At 36.9% G+C, this 19597-nt stretch overlaps 1 protein-coding gene across 3 annotated transcripts in view; it reads right to left on the bottom strand.

Annotated features, from left to right (window-relative positions):
- LOC136835386 (protein split ends-like) overlaps nt 1-19597 on the bottom strand; it is a 66739-nt gene that overhangs the window by 5475 nt on the left and 41667 nt on the right. Inside the window, exons 9-11 of one of the 3 annotated variants that reach the window (XM_067098873.1) lie at nt 16412-16494; nt 14555-14659; nt 2084-2207 (exon numbers count right to left, since the gene is read on the bottom strand). In XM_067098873.1, the coding sequence (XP_066954974.1) occupies nt 14597-14659; nt 16412-16494 (146 nt within the window). In that variant the 3' untranslated portion in view covers nt 2084-2207; nt 14555-14596. Of the gene's footprint in view, nt 1-2081; nt 2208-14554; nt 14660-16411; nt 16495-19597 lie in introns of those variants that run through there. The other 2 variants (XM_067098871.1, XM_067098872.1) reach the window with 2 other exon arrangements.

The following is a 19597-nucleotide window of genomic DNA, read 5'->3' as shown; positions in this document are numbered from 1 at the left end:
GGATTTTACTGTACTTTAACATAAAGTATGCTAGTTTACCTTTGTATGAGACATATTTATGTACAAAAGTAAAAATAATACAAATTTTTCATACCAATTTTACACTTGAAAGCATGAAAACATAAATTACTTCAAAAATTAAACATAAATGCTTCGGCAAGGTTTTTCAAGGATTTTGCAGGTCTGTGACAAAATCGTGGATGGCAATTAGTTAGGTTCCAATGAAAAATTCGCAGCTCTGTGAATTCACATAAGGCAAAACAAGTATGCATGAGGTATTACACAAAATTTTTTACACAACATTTTAAATCGGTTCACTGAATCCACATGAGACAGCTTGTCCTGCTTAATCCGTTTCATCAATAGTTCATTTACTAGTCCAGTAAAAAATATTGCCGATATGTTTATATTCACTTTTTTATTCTATGTTCTCCTTCCCTTGCTTTCTATGATAAAGTACCTCAGCTGAAAATGGACTGTGAAGCCATTAACACTTGGTCTAATTACCAATGTTATCTCTACTTCTGCCTATCTTTCACCGTTTCCAAGAGCTCTATTTTGTCTTTGGTATGAATATCTGCTATTATTTCTATAATAATACTGTCTATCTCAAATTTCGTCATAGTCGCTATCTGAAATGAGTCAACTACTTTTGGAAATCGACGTCTAAGACATATATTACTTTTTTACAATTTCCTTCTACTGATTCCTTCAGTATACTGTGTATAAGTAATCTAACCTTCAGTATACTGTGTATAAGTAATTTAAAATTCTTATTTAGGTGGGAATCATGAGTTTAGTTTGCTCCCTAAGATTTCCATCTGAAGTTCCTTCCTCTTTTCTCCAAAGATTTCCATGAATATTTTATAAAAAGTATTCATAAAAATTTTATAAAAAGTATTCATAAGGGAATTCAGGCTTAGGTCCTTAACTGCTGTCTCCTCATTTTGGACAGAAGGGTGGTTTTTGCAAGTCAAGGCACACCTCAACTTGCAAATTTTTTTCCCATTCCTAAGATTTTTTTAACAGATTTTATGATTTATGGTACATATTTTCCTGTTAACCATTACTTTGTAGAACTCTGGTCTTGGTGCTTTCCCTTCCTTTGATAGTTTCATTTGCTTCTCAATGACAACTTCTGTAGTGGATTAGTTTTTGTCACAGGTTTTATACATACTCTGACAACTCTTACTGCTTTATCAAAATATTCTCTAAGGTCCCCTTATGCTATTTCATTCTTTCATTGCATGCTCAACTAGACTGAGCTTGATCACCAAAATAATATCAATTTCTAAGACTGATGAATGTTTCATGCTTTAGTCAATCACAGTGTAATGTTTATGGGTTTTTGCATGCAGATTCTGTTACACATAATTTCAGGCTTTGCAGAACTAAAGAGTATAGAAAAGGGGTGGCTAAATGTAAAAATTAAAAAAAAGTGGTTAATGGGAAGAGAAAAACAAAGCTGGTCTGCAGTAAATTAAGAGGCATGAAAAATAGCTACAACATATAAACACTCTTAATACTACAGTATATCCTACAATACTGTACAGTAATTGGAACAGAACCTAATATTAAAAGTGAAGCATCTTGGGTGAAACAGAGGATATAAATAAAGGAGTCATGAGGGATGAGCAAATCATTTAAGTACTAAGAAGAATATTTACAGAAATTATTGGGACAAAAATTTGCTTCCAGTCCTGAGAGATGGAGCTTCGAGGATAAAAGAATTGTAAGAGTTAGCTGCAACTGAATTAAGAATGCTGAGGAAGTAGCTTCTGGAATCTCCTTGAGGAACTAGGAAATTGAGATAATGAAAAAACCAAAAGTGTCAAGACTCCCTTGGTTTAGACATGTTTTAAGGTGGGAGAAGGAGGACCAATCAAAAACTGTATTAGAGGACCTAGAGAGAGGAAGGGGATCTTGTATATGGCAAAAGGACAGACTAAGTGATAGAGCAGCCAAATATGAAGCCTGAAATAAGACAGGAATGTGCAATGGACAGGAAGCATCTGAGAAACTGTAAATTACCAGGTTTTAAGGAAAAGACAGAGTAGTAGTAAAAAAGTACACTACCATACCTTCTTGACACATTTAGCAACTATCTGTTTGTATTCATCTTTGGTAATTGATTTGCTGCGATAAAATGGATCCAAGGACTTTTTCACCTCTTCTACAACTCGAGCTTCTAGTAGTGCCTTTTGTTGCTGAAATCATATGAATTCAAATTATATTACTCTTTCACTTCACATTTTTATATCATGTAATAATTCGCCCCAAAAAGGAATCGTAAAACCATATTTCGATGTATCTATGATAAACCTATTACTAAATTCAATTTACACAAGATAAAAGGCATGCTGAAATACTTTAAGTTTTCTACCATACAAATCATGGTTTTACAAAAGCTTTGAACAGAAAACCCAGATTGCTATTATTATTATAATTATTAGTATTACTATTATTATTATTATTATTTTTATTATTGTTATTATTATTATATGTGGGTAGTAGACCCTCTTTCAAACATGTATTGTTGAAAGTGACGGCTGCATCAGCTACATTCAGTTTTTATAGAGTTTTCTCTGTTTTTCTAATAACTGACTTTTCTTGGTTACTGCATTGCACTCTCCAATACTTGTCATTTCTGGAGAGGAAATAGTTGTAGATTGGGATACAATTTATTTCTGATGCATACAGTACAAGGCTCGACTGGTAACCGAAATCTGGAGTCATGGTCTGTAGAGTTTTCTTAGGTCAGTATAGTTGTTAAGTCAGCTACAACTGTGTTAGACCAACATTTCTCTCAATCTCTGTTGAGCATGCTCACGGCAGAGGGCGGGAGCTGACTGGTGTTCATGCTGGGTCCTACTCTTTATATACGCAATGGTCAGCAGGCGGTCAACTGCATGCTGAATTCTGATTGGCCGAGGTGAAATGAGGGGCCGCTCACTGGCTAGTGAGAAGTTTCTTCAAGCAAAAATCTCACACTTGATGGTTGCGCTGCTATAGTCTGGCTGACCAGCGGGGATGGTGCATGACATTGCACGACATCGCTGCCTGGTATGCCAGTCAGCCAGACTACAGCAGTGCAACCATCAAGTTTGAGATTTTGGCTTGAAGAAACGTCTCGCTAGCCAATGAGTGGCCCGCATTTTGCCTCAGTCAATCAGAAGTCAGCATGCAGTTGACCACCTGCTGACCATCGCGCATATAAAGAGTAAGATCCAGCATGAACACCAGTCTACTCATGCCCTTTGCCATGAGCATGCTCAACAGAGATTGAAAGAAACGTCGGTCTAATACACTTGTAGCTGCTTTAACAACTATACCAACCTGAGAAAACTCTACGGACCATGATCCCCAGATTTCGGTTACCAGACAAACCTTGTATGCATCAGAAATAAATTATATCTTGATCTAAGACTATTTACCTCTCCAGAAATGACAAGTATCGGAGAGTTACTGGCACAATGCAGACCCATAAAAGTCAGTTATTAGAAAAATAGAGAAAACTCTATACAAATTGAATACAGCTGATGCAGCCATCACCTTCAACAATACACATTATTATTATTATTATTATTATTATTATTATTATTATTATTATTATTATTATTTAGTTTAAAAAGACTGATTCACAATACTTGACTATCATAAGGCTGTAACATGGGTATTGTCTTTAATAAAAAAATTTTTAATTTTAATAAATTTCAGTTCTACTGCATTTACTGAAAATTATCTGGACTCTGACAAAGTTTTCTTTATTGATTACTTTATTTCCAAAACTTGTCAATCACTGTTGGTTAAAGTTAGGAATTCACAAAAATGACATTTTTATAATGAAATAAAGTTTTATATATACTTACCAAGTAATTATATATCTATAGTTTCCTCTTGCACAGCAGTTTAAATTAAAAAACTCATGGGTAACGCTTCAAAGTTTAGTGCAGATGATTGGTCCCGCCTACTCACGGGAATACCAGGAACGACTTAGCAGACAACCTCAGTCTGTTTATGCCATATGTCCATCAGAGGGGAGGCAGGAGGGCTCTGATCATGTAATTACTTGGAAAGTATATACAAAACTTTATTTTATTATAAAAATGTCATTTTTATATAAGTAACTTACCAAGTAATTGCATAGCTGATTCCCACTTTGACAGGAGGTGGGATACATGGACATGCTCTACTCCAAAACATTATGATATGTAATGAATTTGACATAGAAAAAGTTGCTGGCAAAGAAAACAATACTTTTCATTCCTTATAAGTTAAGAGAGCCTGCAGTAGAAAACTGCCTCAGGGTGGTGCTCAACTTAACCTGTAGCGATATGGCGGTATAGCCAGGAGCGTCTGCTACTAAAGTGGGAGCTTTGTAGCCAAGGAGTACTCCGATGGTTAGCAAAGCATCAGTGGAAGCTATGCAGCTCAAGGAGTTATCCAATGGCTAGCAAAACTTTAACAAGTGCCCTTGTCCTGGGCACAGCACCAATGTAAACACAACCAGATAAGACTGTCAGTGGCAACTGACAGTGATGGGTGCTCCAGGTATATTGTAACCCCTGGCTCTCACAAATCTCAGCACCTTATTACAAGGTCAATAGAAAGGAGAAAATCCTATGCTTCCTTCTGCAATGCCATGCCAGTTACTAATAATGATCATATGGTACTGTAAGAATCTAACAATGTTTTAACTTTCTTAAAAAAGTGAGAAGTGAGGATCAATTACACTTCCAGAAGGTCGATGGCAGACTGGGCATCAGGGGCACACAGTGCCTGAAAGTTAATAAGGTGAAGGCAATTCTAGCATCTTAGCTTTCCTTTAACAGGCAGACAAATTGTTCTCCTGATACTGAGAGTGCGTCTCAAACAACATAGCTCACTGGAGGTGAAGGACGATGCATTTATAAACCGAGGGCGAGACAGGATCTTATCTGGACACTCTAGGTATGGATGGCCTTCTGATTAAAAGCTTTTTCAGGTAAATCCTGAAAGCTCAAACTAGACATTTCGCTCACTCTCCCAGAGCCAGGGACATCCAACAATCAATTAAGGGAGAAAGCACAGATCCTGTTCACAGACTGTCTCCCCTGAGCAGATTCTGTTACTTGTCTATAGTCTGAAGCTCACTAACTCATTTGGCATTTGCTAAGACTACAAGGAACAGAGTTTTCTAGTTAAGTTAATTGTTGTGGAACGGAGAGGCTCAATAGAGGGGCCCGTTGACCACTCGAGAGCTTTGTCCAAGTTCTAATATATGGAGTAAACTCCTCTCTGCCTTGGAAGTCTCGAAAGACTTCATGGGTTGCTCAGATCTTGGTTAGAAGATAAAGCTAGACCTTTGAGTTTACATACTAAGCCTAGCGTTGCTTTATGCCCCTTGAAGGTGGAAGAAGCGAGCCCCCTTGGCGGTCCTCAGGTAAAGGTGGAGTTCCGCTATCAGAGCTAAAGAGGAATTCGCAGACAAGATGTTATAGCTGTTACACCATTGACGGAAGACTGGCTACTTAGAGTGGAGTATTTGGCAAGAAGACTGCTGTCTGCATCTTGCAACAGTCTCCGCAGTCGCTTGAAAAGTTCACTTCTTCCAGGCAAGCTCCCGGACAGTCTAAATCTGTCCAAGGAAAGAGTCATCCACCCTTTAGTGGTATCTTTTGAAGTGAGGTCGTCCGAGTAGAAATGGATTGTGGAAGGAGTCGTGAAGGGTCCACCAACAACCATATCTGGTTCAGGAACCAATCAAGAAGAAATGAAGTCTTATGCCATAGATATTGAAGCCTAAATTCTTGCACTTGAAGACCCTGTCTCATAGGATGGGTCTGAGATATTTTTCAGTCTGTATGTGGACATGAAAGGAAGTATCCTACATATCCAGGAACTCCACCCAGTCGCCCTGGAGAGTGGACGACAGGACTGTTTGGTTGGTCTCTGCAAGCGAACACACTTGTAGAACCTCGTGCAGACTCGCAGACAACTAAGTGCGATAACACCTATTGTGGACTCAATGACACCTCATACAGACTGACAACATATGCAGAACTGTACTTGGTTAAAAACCAATATCTGACATGCTTATAGGCTTGGAAGTCCATAAGATACATAGAAGACTGGACATGGGGAACAGTGGTCTTAAATACAACCAGGAGTGACGACTTCTGCCGCACAACTAATTCCATCTAAGCATCAGAGGGAAGGAAGGACAAAAAACACCTGTCTTGCTCCCTTTAATTAAAAAAAAAAAAAAAAAAAAAAAAAAACCAAGTCAGACTCCCAACCCCCTGTAGAGGTGACAGCCTTCTTCAACAAGCTCATAAATTTGTACACAAAAGTCCCTGTCTGCAAAGGACAGTGCTTTGAGACACTAACTGATGTCACAAAAGGGAGCAATTCAGCCTGTCTGGAGCTCTAGGCGAAGGTGGAGCAGGCTGAAAAGAGACAAAACAGCCTAAGAGTAGATGTATGGTACTCAAAGGAGGGAGTCCAATACTGAAGGAGGACACCCAATGGTCAGAGACTACAGTCGGCCATTTGAAGACCGGAGCTAACCGTTCAACTGGAAATTGTGCTCATAAAATAAAACAACAGTCTGTTCTTAGAAGAGACACACACCGAGCTAAAGAGAACTGGCGTCAGCCACTATAGCCGATTCACTTAGGGTAGATTCTTGGGCCTACGAGATGTTTGTTTGGCGGCCTCTGATTGGCTCACTGTCTCATTTTTACGTATGTAACTCAGAAAACTAGCAATATGTTTATATATTTCTTCATTTTTCTCACATTTTGAACAATATAGGAAAGTTTTGGTCATACCATAGGATTCAGCATTATTTGTACAACTAAATATGATTTCCTGAAATCAATAAGATAAAACAAAGGAATTACAGTGAGTAAATGTGAAGAGAGAAGCATTTAATTCTTTATACCTGTTTTTACTTATCATTGGATTTTGCATCATTCACGCGATCAAGATAAAATAAAACTTGTTTTCATACAATAAATTCACCCTGAATACTCTGGTGCTTTCAGATTTTAGATGCGTGTGATATGTGAAGAGAAAATGAAGAATATGTCTTATTAAAGTTGCATACGTTCTTGACGCAGTTTGCCAAGAGACAGTGACGATGATCTGCAGGGCGCTGTGTTGGTCCTCTCAGTCGTTGACAGTTGCCAATTAGTGATATGAGAAGTTTGCAGTTTCGAGAATATTTGCTATATTATTGTCATTACATTTTCTGTAAATAAATGCATAGAATTCACATTATGACTGTCGAACATTTTCACTCCAGTATTATACTGTATATGTCTGTATGTCTGGACATATCTGATACGAAAAAAAATAATCAGATGGATGCGTCTGAATGTGTTGGGTTCAATTTAGTCTAGAAATCTGCATACATATTGTAGACTACATGATATATAACAGGCCTACATAATGATGAGTTCATTATTATGGCCATTCATTTCTCTGGTCAATAACATCAAAAACTTATTTTTCATATGTTCATTCAATGAACGAAAGTACATTTTTTATTTCTTACCATAAAATCTGTTGGCGATGTCTACATTGAAGCCAGCACATCCAGATGTATCCATCTGATTATTTTTTTTTTTTTTTCGTATCAGATATGTCCAGACATACGGACATATATGATTTTGGAGTGAAAATGTTCAACAGCCACAATGGGAATTCTATGCATTTATTTACAGAAAATGTAATGACAATAATACAATAAATGTTGTCAAAACTGCAAACTTCTCATATCACTAATTGGTAACTGTCAACAGCTGAGAGGACCAACACAGTGTCCTGCAGATCATCACCACCTTCTCTTGGCAAACTGCGTCAAGAATGGATGCAACATAATAAGACATATTCTTCATTTTCTCTTCACATATCACACGCATCTAAAATCTGAAAGCACCAGAGTATTCAGGGTGAATTTATTGTATGAAAACACAAGTTTTATTTTATCTTAATCGCATGAATGATGCAAAATCTGATGATAAGTAAAAACAGATCTAAAGAATTAAATGCTTCTCTCTTCACTTTTACTCGTAATTCCTTTGTGTTTTATCTTACTGATTTCACGAAATCATATTTATTGGTACAATTAATACCAAATCCTATGGTATGACCAAAACTTTCCTATCTTGTTCAAAACGTGAGATCAATGAAGAAATACATAAACATATTGCTAGTTTTCTGAGTTAACATACGTAAAAATGAGACAGTGAGCGAGTCGCCTACCTCCTGGTACCAGCCAATCAGAGGCCGCCAAACAAACGTCTCATAGGCCCAAGAATCTACCTTAAGTGAATCTGCTATAGTAGGCTGGAGCCAGACGCAGGAGAGCTGGTGCTGGAAGCTCTATTTGAAGACAAGCTCTGGCACTATAGGGAGCTTGGGTGCTATTGGAAGCTCGGGCGCTATTAGGCGCTCAGGAGCTATGATCCGCTTGGCGCCAATACTGGCATTCCACATGCCTCCACTTAACTTGTAGTGACATGGCGGCATAGCCAGGAGCATCTGCTACTCAAGTGGCAGCTTTGCAGCAAAGGAGTTAACCAAAGGCTAGCAAAACTTCAAAAAGTACATCCCTATGGATGCCTTTACAATGGCTGTCCGTCAACACCTGCGGACAGCAGGCTCGACTGAGGGGCAACTACCCGGGGGGGCAAACCCCTCCGGACTCCCATGGACTTCAGTATGCCTCCTCCCTGGTGCATGGGAGTCTGACAAGGACTGGGTTTAGGAGATTCAAGGGGCAGGATAGCTACCCCTTCACTACACATCCAGTAAGATGCCTTTCCAGTGGCTGTCTGTTGATACCTGGGACCGGCAACAGCTCGACTGGGGAAGGGAGGGGGGGCGCCTACCCGTGTGTAAACCCCCCGACCTCCCTTGGACTTCCAGTTTGCCTCCTCCCAGGTGCATGGGAGTCTGACAGTGACCTTTGTCTAGGAGCATCGGGGGGATGAGTACCCACCTCTCCACTGCATGGCACTTCACTATTACAAGGTTAACATCTGTTAACCCTGACACAAGACTGGCAATGGCACGGGAGCAAGAGGAGAAAAAACGCAGGAGGGCCAGCAGTAAGAGAGAGTTGGTGCCAGGATCTCGGTAACTGGTGCTGCATGCCCGAGAGTTGGTGCCAGGACCTCAATAACTGGCGCCAAGCGCCCGAGAGTGGGCGCCAGGATCTCAGTAACTGGCACTGAGCACATGACAGCGGGCACTCAGAGCGGGTACCAAGCGCCTGAGAGCGGGCACTGAAGCACCTGAGAGCGGGTGCTCGGCGCCCAAGAGTGCGAGCCGAAGCGCTCACCAGTGGGTGCCCAGCACTCTGCAGTTGGTGCCAAGCAACCTACTAACTTGGGAGCTGGTGAGTGCTACTAGGTGCTCCTAATATATATGAGCTGAAAAAAAGTGGAACCCTTCACAATTCGTGTCATCTTGTTTAGTATAGGTACAGTAAACACCCCACATTCACAGTCTCACTATTCGCGGACTCACCTATTCTCGGATTTCTCTGTGGAACGTATATACACATTATTCATAGAAAATTTGCCCATTCGTGGTATTTTTCAACTGAGAAACCTTCACTAGTTACTGTACTGTATTTTCATATTTTCATGACTAAATGCACTTTTTGTGATAAAACTATCAAAATATTCAGGTACAAGCATTTTTAGAGGATTTTTTTTTTTGTGTTAAACTACCAAAATAGGCAGTTCTACATGTTTTTAGAGGGGGTTTTTAGTATTCGTGGATTTTAGCTATTCACGGGCGGAGGGGGGGGTGCATTATGCATTCCCCGCGAAAATGGGGGGTTTACTGTGCTGCCAAACCAAGTACCAAAGCACAGTTCTCGGCTGACGAGAACGTCTTCTAGCTAAAGCTCATTGTAACCAAAACATTAAGCACAATTCTCTCCTACTGCATTCCTGCCCTTACACTTTTCAGTTGTCTCCAAAGGAGAGTGTAACAATAAGATATTCAATTACTTCTTTACAGACAAATGTTGTGAGTACACAGTACCATCATACAAATATCTCAAATCCTAACCAACATAATTCGAGATTGCAGATATGTAACCATTACCATAAATATTTGAAAAGTAGAGAACACAATATTTACATTATATACAGTAAACCCCGTATTCATGGGGGATGCATACCACACCCCTCATGAGTAGCTAAAATCAGCGAATACTTAAAACCCGTCTAAAAACACTTAGAACACAAAAAAAAAAACCTCTAAAAATGCTTATATCCGAGTATTTTAATAGTTTTATCACAAAAAGTGCATTTAGTCATTAAAATATGAAAATACAGTAATTAGTGAATATTTCTCAGTAGAAATACTGCAAATGGGTGAATTTTCCGTGAATAATGTGTATATACGTTCCACAGAGAAATCCGCGAATAGGTGAGTCCGCAAATCGTGAGACTGCGAATAAGGGGGGTTTACTGTATTACGCTAATCGGTAAACAAGGTAGCGAACGCAATATTAAGTTTTTTACACTACTCAGAAAAAGAAAAGTTAACCTTTACTGACATAGTCTGAAGTACAGTGAGTACAGTTATTCCCCTACTTACGATGGGGTTAGGTTCCAAAAAACCCATCGTTTGTTGAAAAAATCGTAACTCGAATATGGCCTAGCCTACACTAGGGTAATCAGTACCATCTATACATATATGGTAGCCTAGCCTACACTACACAGTATACTTTATACATACATGGTATAGTAATTATTAGTGTCAGCTAATTCTGCAGTTCAATGCAGACTGACATGATAAGTCAGTATAAAGAGAAATTGAATAACAAACAAGGCCTGGCCTGCACTTTGCGTATATCATGTAATGTAGCCTAGCCAACATCATACTGTATTCTATTTTCACATAACACCACCGTATTATACAAACATCAAAATAACGAATGTGCATCTTTTCCATGGATCTTTTAAAAAGTTATGCTTTACTACACTGTATCCAATCGTAAATATTCTTATACTGCTTTTGCATTATAAATTCCGATCATAGCGATCAAATGTTTTGGTTTCGGAATCGATCACGCGGTCTTTATTTCGATGCATTTAACTCGGTTAGCATAAATGAATCTCTAGATACTTTATTTATAAGGGACATATGTATTTTTCGTTATACGAAGTGTTTTTATGTCGAAATATAACTTAAATATGTCTCATTGTGAAATTATTTTAGCCATTTTTTTCGTTAGTAGATGACGTTGGCGGCTGGCCCTTTGTTTTGTGTAAACAAAAACAATCAAGATTCCGTTCGCTATTTTCTCTTGATTTCATCATCATACCACGAGCTTTTCGTATGTATCTTTTATCGGTGTGAAAACAGCAGTAATATGTGTTCTTTCATGTCCAGTAGTTTTGATTAAAATACTTTCCAATTTTATTTGCGTGTCGAGTTTCATCCATGCTGCCAATGTCACGATAATTTATAATCATTAGCAGCTTGAACATTCTTTTCTCAGCCAGCTACAACTTGCAGCTTAATTTACTGCAGCAGTATATTTCCTTGATCTTTTCTCCAAAGCGATAAGATGCAGTGTAAAACATATCAGTACTTAACGTCATTTTAACATAACTACGATAATTGTTTAATCGCATGCGATGGTTGAAATACAAGCAAAACAGTTGTTATCCGATTCGGTTATTAGCAAAACAACAGAGTCTCTCGTTCGGTTGTTTATGGCTGCACGCATTTTCACAAGAGTATAAGGTTACTAACAATGCTTTTATTATTCTCTTAGTTTTTAACTAGAAGATGGAATAAAGAGATGGAGAAAAAGAAGTTGGTCTATTGTCAGTTGGTCTTTCTTGCTGCCTGATTCTAATGGGCAATTGTAGTGTACGCTTGTTGTTGTGCCCATCGAAATTTAAAAAGATTTTCTAAATATTGTCGTACCAGTATTAATTGCTAACTCCATCGAAACTCGAATTATCGTAAGACAAATTATCGTCACTCGTGCACTACCTGTATTTACAAACGCACAAAAATTGCAAAACGAACACCGACCTATTTTAACCTCCGACACAACGAAAAAGGGCAAGTGAGGTCAGCTCATTGAATTAATGTACCTATTCCAGCCTCTTGGGCCAACGTATCGTTTATAATCGGCACGCTGCCCTGATTGTACGTTGTTGCTCGCGCCAGTCGCCTCGCTAAAATTTAAAAATACGTATTTTCAAAATATTGTCGGTCGATATTAATTGCTAATCCCATCGTAAAAGCGAATTATCGTAAGTCGAATTATCGTAACTCGAGCACTACCTGTACCATCATCCAGACTTATCTCAAATCCTGTCAAACATTGAGATTGGTATGTAGTAAGTCTTAAGTATTATATTGCGCATGTCAAAGTTCTGTTTATGTTTGGTGCATTGTGGGTTGTTATGGTTTGGGATTGGGGAAGCACAGTCAATTGTAGCAAGCTGTAACAGCACTATAACCATTAAAGCCGACGTTTAGCCATCTGTATCTTGACCCTCTATCTAGGGCCATCCTGTAATAGAGACTTTCGGATATGCGTTTACTACCATTAGAGTCGGACAGGTAGTAAACACAATATTTACGTTATAACTATTCAGAAAATGAAAGTTAACCTTTACCGACAATAGTTGATGTACGCAGAGTATCATCATACAGACATGTTGCAAGTCCTAACAAACATTAACTGAGACTTGCAGAAAGTAATTTATCACCGTAAATATTGCTTCAGCAATGACTGCTTTGTCTACGTTTATTACGTTAACTGGTAAAGATGGTAGCGTGGTAAACTAAGCTACCAGAAGTTAACCCATCTGACTGTGATTCGCTACCATAGCCGAACGATATATGATAAACTTGAATCAGATCTTGATAACAAAAAATAAAATACTGATCCTGAAAGCTGTAGGCTTGGAGGCTACCCGAAATCAGCGATAATACTTCACCGAAATCCAGTTTCCAACCAGCAAATGTAAGAACAAAGCTGCTAACGACACTGTGTTTCCTTGAGTGTGGCAGAAACAGACTGAGGCTGTCTGCTAAGTCGTTCCTGGTATTCCTGTGAGTGGGCGGGACCAGTCATCTGCACTAAACTTTGAAGCATTACCCGCAAATTTTTTAATTTAAGCTGTCGTGCAAGAGGAAGTTATAGCTATGTAATTACTTGGTAAGTTACTTATATAAAATACTTTATGTGTATAATTGTTAGAGCTGACCTGCATTCTCTGCATGCAGGGATAGGGTCTCATGTGGGCTATTTGTTAAGTATCCACTGGTCCAATGAATGTGACCAATTCAGAAAAAGGATAAAAGTAATTCCTTGAGGCATTCCTTTTGCTTTGAAGAATGCCGTATTTCAATCATGGGTCTGATCTACTTTAATTTGATTTTATTAAGTTCAATATTCCATCAGGTCTCTCCTGTATTAAACAAGATAAGTTTTAAGAGGTGTTACATAATCATTGACTGGGATGATCAAGTTTTGAATTTCACTGCTTTACTGGCATCTGCATTTCCCATTATGCTGACATAGGCAGAGATCCAACATATTTCAACACTGAAGAATCGCAGTCTATCCAAAATGAAATCACTGTGAAGTAAAAAGTCGATGATTTGTGGCAAACTTTTAAAAAACAATCCCATCAAGAGTTTTGCTCAGCAGCAGCAGACGCTTAACTTCCTTCTCTCACACAGTTCCTTCAGCAAAATATGAACCCACAATAATGTGTTAGAAGGGATAAAGCTCCTCATAAAATATATGTCAGTATTGTATATAAATAAACCTCATAAAATATGTCAGTACAGTATATAAAAAAAATATTAAATTGTGCCATAATTTTTATATGACCTTACAATAATACAAACTATTTTTATTTCACTTCAGCCAGAGTATAGTCACCACTCTGTTTACGAACAGACAGGGTCACAAGTTAAAACAGTGTTTGGAGCACTTCCCTTTGCCACCCACAAGTTCAAATTTTGCTCTGCACACCTATTCTGCTAGTAAGAATTTTTGCAAAGAACAGAAGAACACAAGGAATAAGAAGAACCTGTTCCTTTAACCCATTCCCTGATTATCCCAAGTATTCTCGTGGTTAGCTACCATGTATTCTTACAATCATACTCGTAAAATATTCCTACTTATTTCTATCTTCCTGATTTAACTCATTCTTAAATGAATCCCATTTTCTGTATTTCCTCTCCCCATAGGAAAGTTTAGTATGTATTTTTGTCAATAGATGGCAGTGTGCATTGTTTACTTTGTGTACTTCCAATGTCAGATGCTGCTCCTGCGAAATTCTCTCTGTTCATAACTTTCAAAATGCGTAAAAAAATACTACTAAATTTTGAATGTCGCATGAATCTGCATTTTATTTTCTTCTTTTTACCTTTCTAACACCCAAAGTAATTCTTTATATTACTGCATAAAAATACAGTGAAAATAGTACAATCTAGGACTCCTGAGTTAACTCAGGAATGTAAACATCGACAAAAATTATGCACTGCATATTAAAAACCAACTTACGAACAATTCAAGATAAGAATGGCTGTCCGGAACGTAACTCATTCATAAGTGGGGTAGTGACTGCAATGCAATGCAAAAATGAAAGGCAGCAATCCACACAATGAACTGAAATTAGAACCCAGTGAAAATGGTTGACATATCAAGTTAGCATGCACAAAAAATCTTGAGCATTACCACAGTCATGAGGAGTAATAATTGATACTATAAGGACTATAACAACCCATTACTCTGAATGTAAGGAATTATGTAAGTAAGGTGTACCAAAACAATAATGTTAAAACATAGGAATTAAAAGATTTTGATTATACATAACCATTTGTAAGAAAACTATGGTACCTAACCACGAGTTCTTTCATAACAAAGAAATACATGAGTATTTTACAAAGCAATTTAACCGTTTTGCTGCAAGCCTGTTATCGCCACCCGTGATGAGATCAGTGTCCTGCTAATCGTGCAACTGACTGATTTTCTCCCTTTTATAATTGTTCTTCAATTCGTTGTTATTTTCATTACTGTTATAATATTGCATTGTGCTATTATGTTATTATAATATTTTATTACAGCAGAGTGATAAAATATGCCAATGATATATAGGTAATCACTCAAATATTGAATTATGTAGATTTTACTGGTGATTCATTTCAGTGTGATACCTCTCAAAGCATGGAGTAAAGTTATGCCATTTTTTTAATCTGTTTGAAAATCTTTATCACAAACCTTGAATGCTTGCTCTTGGCCAAAAATTTCATCTGGGAAAACCTCAAAAAGAAAAAAAAATCAAAGTTGGCATTCTGTAGAAAATGTGAATACATCTCCAATAAAAGTTTCAGAGCACCAATTTTTTTTAAGAACTAAATTGTTTTCTATTTGCAAATTTTATCACATTTTCTTTGTTTACTCACACCACCTCTGGTGTTTGACAAATCTGCTTCTGCCTCCTCTGTCTGTTGTTATTTCCTCTGATTCATGGTCATCTCTGATAAAACCTCAAGTCAAAAATTCTTTGTTATTTTCATTACTGTTATAATACTGCATTGTGCTATTATGTTATTATAATGTTTTATTATTTATGTTTCATTACAGGTAGGTTTGTGTGTGATATAATGAACATCACCATATTCACTAGTGTCATTATCAGAACTATCTGATAGCTCAGGTCAACTACTATCATTGTCATTTCCACATATGCCTCTGTACCACTTCATCATCAAGAGAAACCCCCTCCATCTATAGCATTTAAGTTGGGAATCAAATGTTGCCATTTGTCACTAGAATATAAATAAAAACTCCTTAAAATAACAAGGAAAACACGTTATCTATTACGTTATCTTTCGGTAGTCTCAGTATAATGCTGTAAATGCTGCGGCCCATGAAACTTTAACCACGGCCCAGTGGTGGCCTGTCTTATATCGTTGCCAGACACATGATTATGGCTAACTTTAACCTTAAATAAAATAAAAATTACAGAGGCTAGAGGGCTGCAATTTGGTATGGTTGGTGATTGGAGGGTGGATGGTAAACATACCAATATGCAGCCCTCTAGCCTCAGTAGTTTTTAAGATCTAATGGCAGACAGAAAAAGCGTGGACGGACAGACAAAGCCACCTCAACAGTTTTCCTTTACAGAAAACTAAAAATTAAAGCAATTCACTATTTAGCAGAAAACACAGACTCACATAGGTGGGAAGTGTGTTTAATGTGTACCCTAACTGCATATTAAGAGATGAAAATGAACCAGGGCAATAACATACCTCTTACATTCTGTGCACGCCTCTCACTATACATAAACACTTTCATAACTGTTTGCATATCAGTGTCAAGACTAATACAGTACTGTACATACAAAGAATGACTTACTTTAATCCGGGAACCAGCATCATTCCTTACTGTTGAATTTGCTTTATCTTTTGAAACCGGGGTACATCTAAACATTGCTAACCCTGAAAGTATAGATGAGTTTTAGTTGTCTACCTACATGGACAAATCAAATCTTGAGATGTCTTGAACAAAAATGTAAAACTTTCATTACATTTTCAGAATTTTAGCACAAAATTAGTTGTTTTTTCAATGAAGTACTCATCTTTCTGATAACTAAGATAATCTAAGACAAGGAAATAAAATATTTTTAAAAATTCTTGAGGAAACGTATTATATCTGTAAAATTTCGTGGTATGTGGTTTGTCAAATTTAACAGGTTGTGTACCTAAAATCATATAAAATACACAACTCACCATCTTGTAACTTTCTCACTCTATCAGAGGTCCAATTAATATTGTAGTGTTCATTTACTATACACATAGCTTATGATGACTAACAAGGAAGCAAAGGAAAAACAAGTTCAGGAAGTGGCTACATGGATATTACATGATGAGTGAACGCAATACTAAGCATCCAGTAAAACCAATGGCGTCAAGGGATACTCGGGATTGCAAAATATGTGTGTCGTAGGGGATTTTCAAAGTCCAAACTGTTTGCGAAGAGCAAGCTGGGAAGAGAGAGGACCAGCAACATATCATGGTGGAAGGGCAAACCTTACGAGATAAAGGACATTTCTGTTACCTTACAGACACTGAATTATAAAGCACGTATCTTGACTGCAGTAAGCAAGAGTAGCAACATCCTGGATGAAGAGGGGAGAGATTGCTAGACTACTGTTAAATACGGTGTCCCAATTATAAAAAGAAAAAAATTATCAAGTATATATAAGGCCTATACTACTCTACACAAAGACATGGGAACTTCTATAAAAGAAAAAGAAAAAATATCATTAATACAGTACAAAAGGTACTCAACCAGCACAGGCATAAGGGGTGATAACAACACAAGTTAACTTTTTCACGGCCTGAAGTCGCTCAGCAGATAACAGCACTAGACAAGTCAACAGGCTATACATTTAGTAACTTACATGTTGTATATCAGTATAGTATACTGTTACTTTCACTCTACTCAAACAATTCTGACTTGGAAACAATTATAACTCACCAAAGTAGAATTGCAGCATGTTAAAAGGGTTTATCAGTAAATGTTACTTTAGCCTAGCAAGACAATCGTAATCAAACACTCATTAACCATTTGTTTTCATTGTGTTTAGCTGTTGTATGATGAAATGCATTGCGTTCAGTAGGCAACACCAAGTAAAGGTAATACAGTAGATTGGTTTCCACAGCTTTAAACATATAAAACTTAATATTAAAGAACATTATAAGACCAGAAGACAAAAATCTGTATTTGTAAAAATGGTTTCAGAAAATTGGAAATACACAAAAAACACTGCTATCTTTTTGCTCTTTAATGTTTTGTATCACTCTAAACAGACTGAAATGTTTTTTTTTTTTTTATGTACAGGTAGTATTTGTATTTTCTTTCTTTCTTTGCTTTTTTACTTTGTTCAGTTTGGGGTGTCATGTTCATTTGGTATTGAAATGAAAATTATTTTAGGTTTTGAAGGCTGAATTGTACATTAATTATAATAAAATGTTATTCATTATTTCTAATATTTCATATAATATTCCTTTTCTGAGGCTAAAAAAACTACATAAGCTTGCATATAAAACTATCAAAACCTTAAGATACTGCACCAGCTGTAGGACCATCCATATGCATGCACTGAGACAGTGTTGGCCAAAGAAATTTCTGATGAAACACAGCTGGAAGTTTATACTGTTTACATTATTTAATGATCAGTTCTAGCTTTTCCATTCACTGATACGTAATGTTCAAATTTTTCTGTTTGCTTATAGTATGTCAAGATTATCAAATATTAAAATCAATGAACTTGGAAAAACATAAAGTTTTTTAAAATACAATAAACAAAATGAAAAACTACATTATGTTGTATTACCTGAAGTCGCGGCACTTCAATGCACTGAGACGATAAAATACTTGTTGCGTGATAGCCAAAACAAAGCCAGGGGAATGTTGCCAACTTTAAATATTATGTTTTTATTTTAAACCCACATATTAACATGTTTGGTTACCATACAGATACTTCAGTACAATAAAGGTAAAACCCACAGTAGGGCTGTACACTGAGTTACAGAACTGGAATATTTTGGTGTAGGTGTAATCATACCTTAGGTACCTCCCTGTATGATGTGTAAACATTGGGTATAAACTTACTGGATCTAAATGCTGTAAAAGAAAAATGCAGAATATCTGTGGTTAACAGTATCTATATGTTGCTAAGCCACCCACAAATTGTCTGGGTAAGGTAGCTGAAAGTCATGTGGGCTTATTTTTACTTTTACATTTTTTCCAAGATTTTGCTAGCCAAGAGTAGGATGCACCTTTGAGCCCAGAGCATCTAACACAGTAAAATATGGTACTTTATGTTTCCCAAGTTCATTGATTTTAATATTAAATATACTTTTCTGAAGATCATCATACCAACAAAGAGAAAAGCTTGAACAGATTACAATGTAAAGTATACAAAATAAGCTGTCCAGCTGTGTTGCATCAGAAATTTTTTTGGCCAACAGTATCTAAATGTGTGCAAATGGAGTGTGGGCTAGAGCTGTTACAATATTTCAAGATTTTAATAGTACTGGAAGTTGGCTTACACTGCAGTTTTTTTTTTTTTAACTTAGACAAAAGAAGACTAAACACTGCACTTGGATGCATCAAAATTATGAAGTAACATTTTATGGCAGTTACACTTTTAAAACACAGCACAAACATGACATCATCCTAAATAGAACAAAATAAAAAAAAAATAAAGATTAAAATCCCCACAATACAGATCCTGCAAATAAGAAAATCACTTTTATCTTCAAAGCCTGTAAATATTCTATCCATTGTTACCAAGTATAAAACACTCAACAGCAAACTTCTGAAGACAAAATCATAACAAAGCAACATATAACAAAATTTCCAAATTGATTACAATATTCTTGCTTTACTACAATTCACCAGTAAACCTTTTAACATACCACAATTCTATATTGTTAGTTAATAATATTTCCTTAAAGTTAAGGATGTGTGACAAAAGCAAAAATCCCAGTAATATTGATATACAACAATTAATCATCATGTCGTTAACTCATC

This window comes from Macrobrachium rosenbergii, chromosome 55, assembly GCF_040412425.1.
Source record: "Macrobrachium rosenbergii isolate ZJJX-2024 chromosome 55, ASM4041242v1, whole genome shotgun sequence".
In the NCBI taxonomy this organism is placed as follows: Eukaryota; Metazoa; Arthropoda; class Malacostraca; order Decapoda; family Palaemonidae; genus Macrobrachium; species Macrobrachium rosenbergii.
The sequence above is the reverse complement of the archived record's forward strand: the minus strand, read 5'-3'. Positions and strand labels throughout refer to the sequence as shown.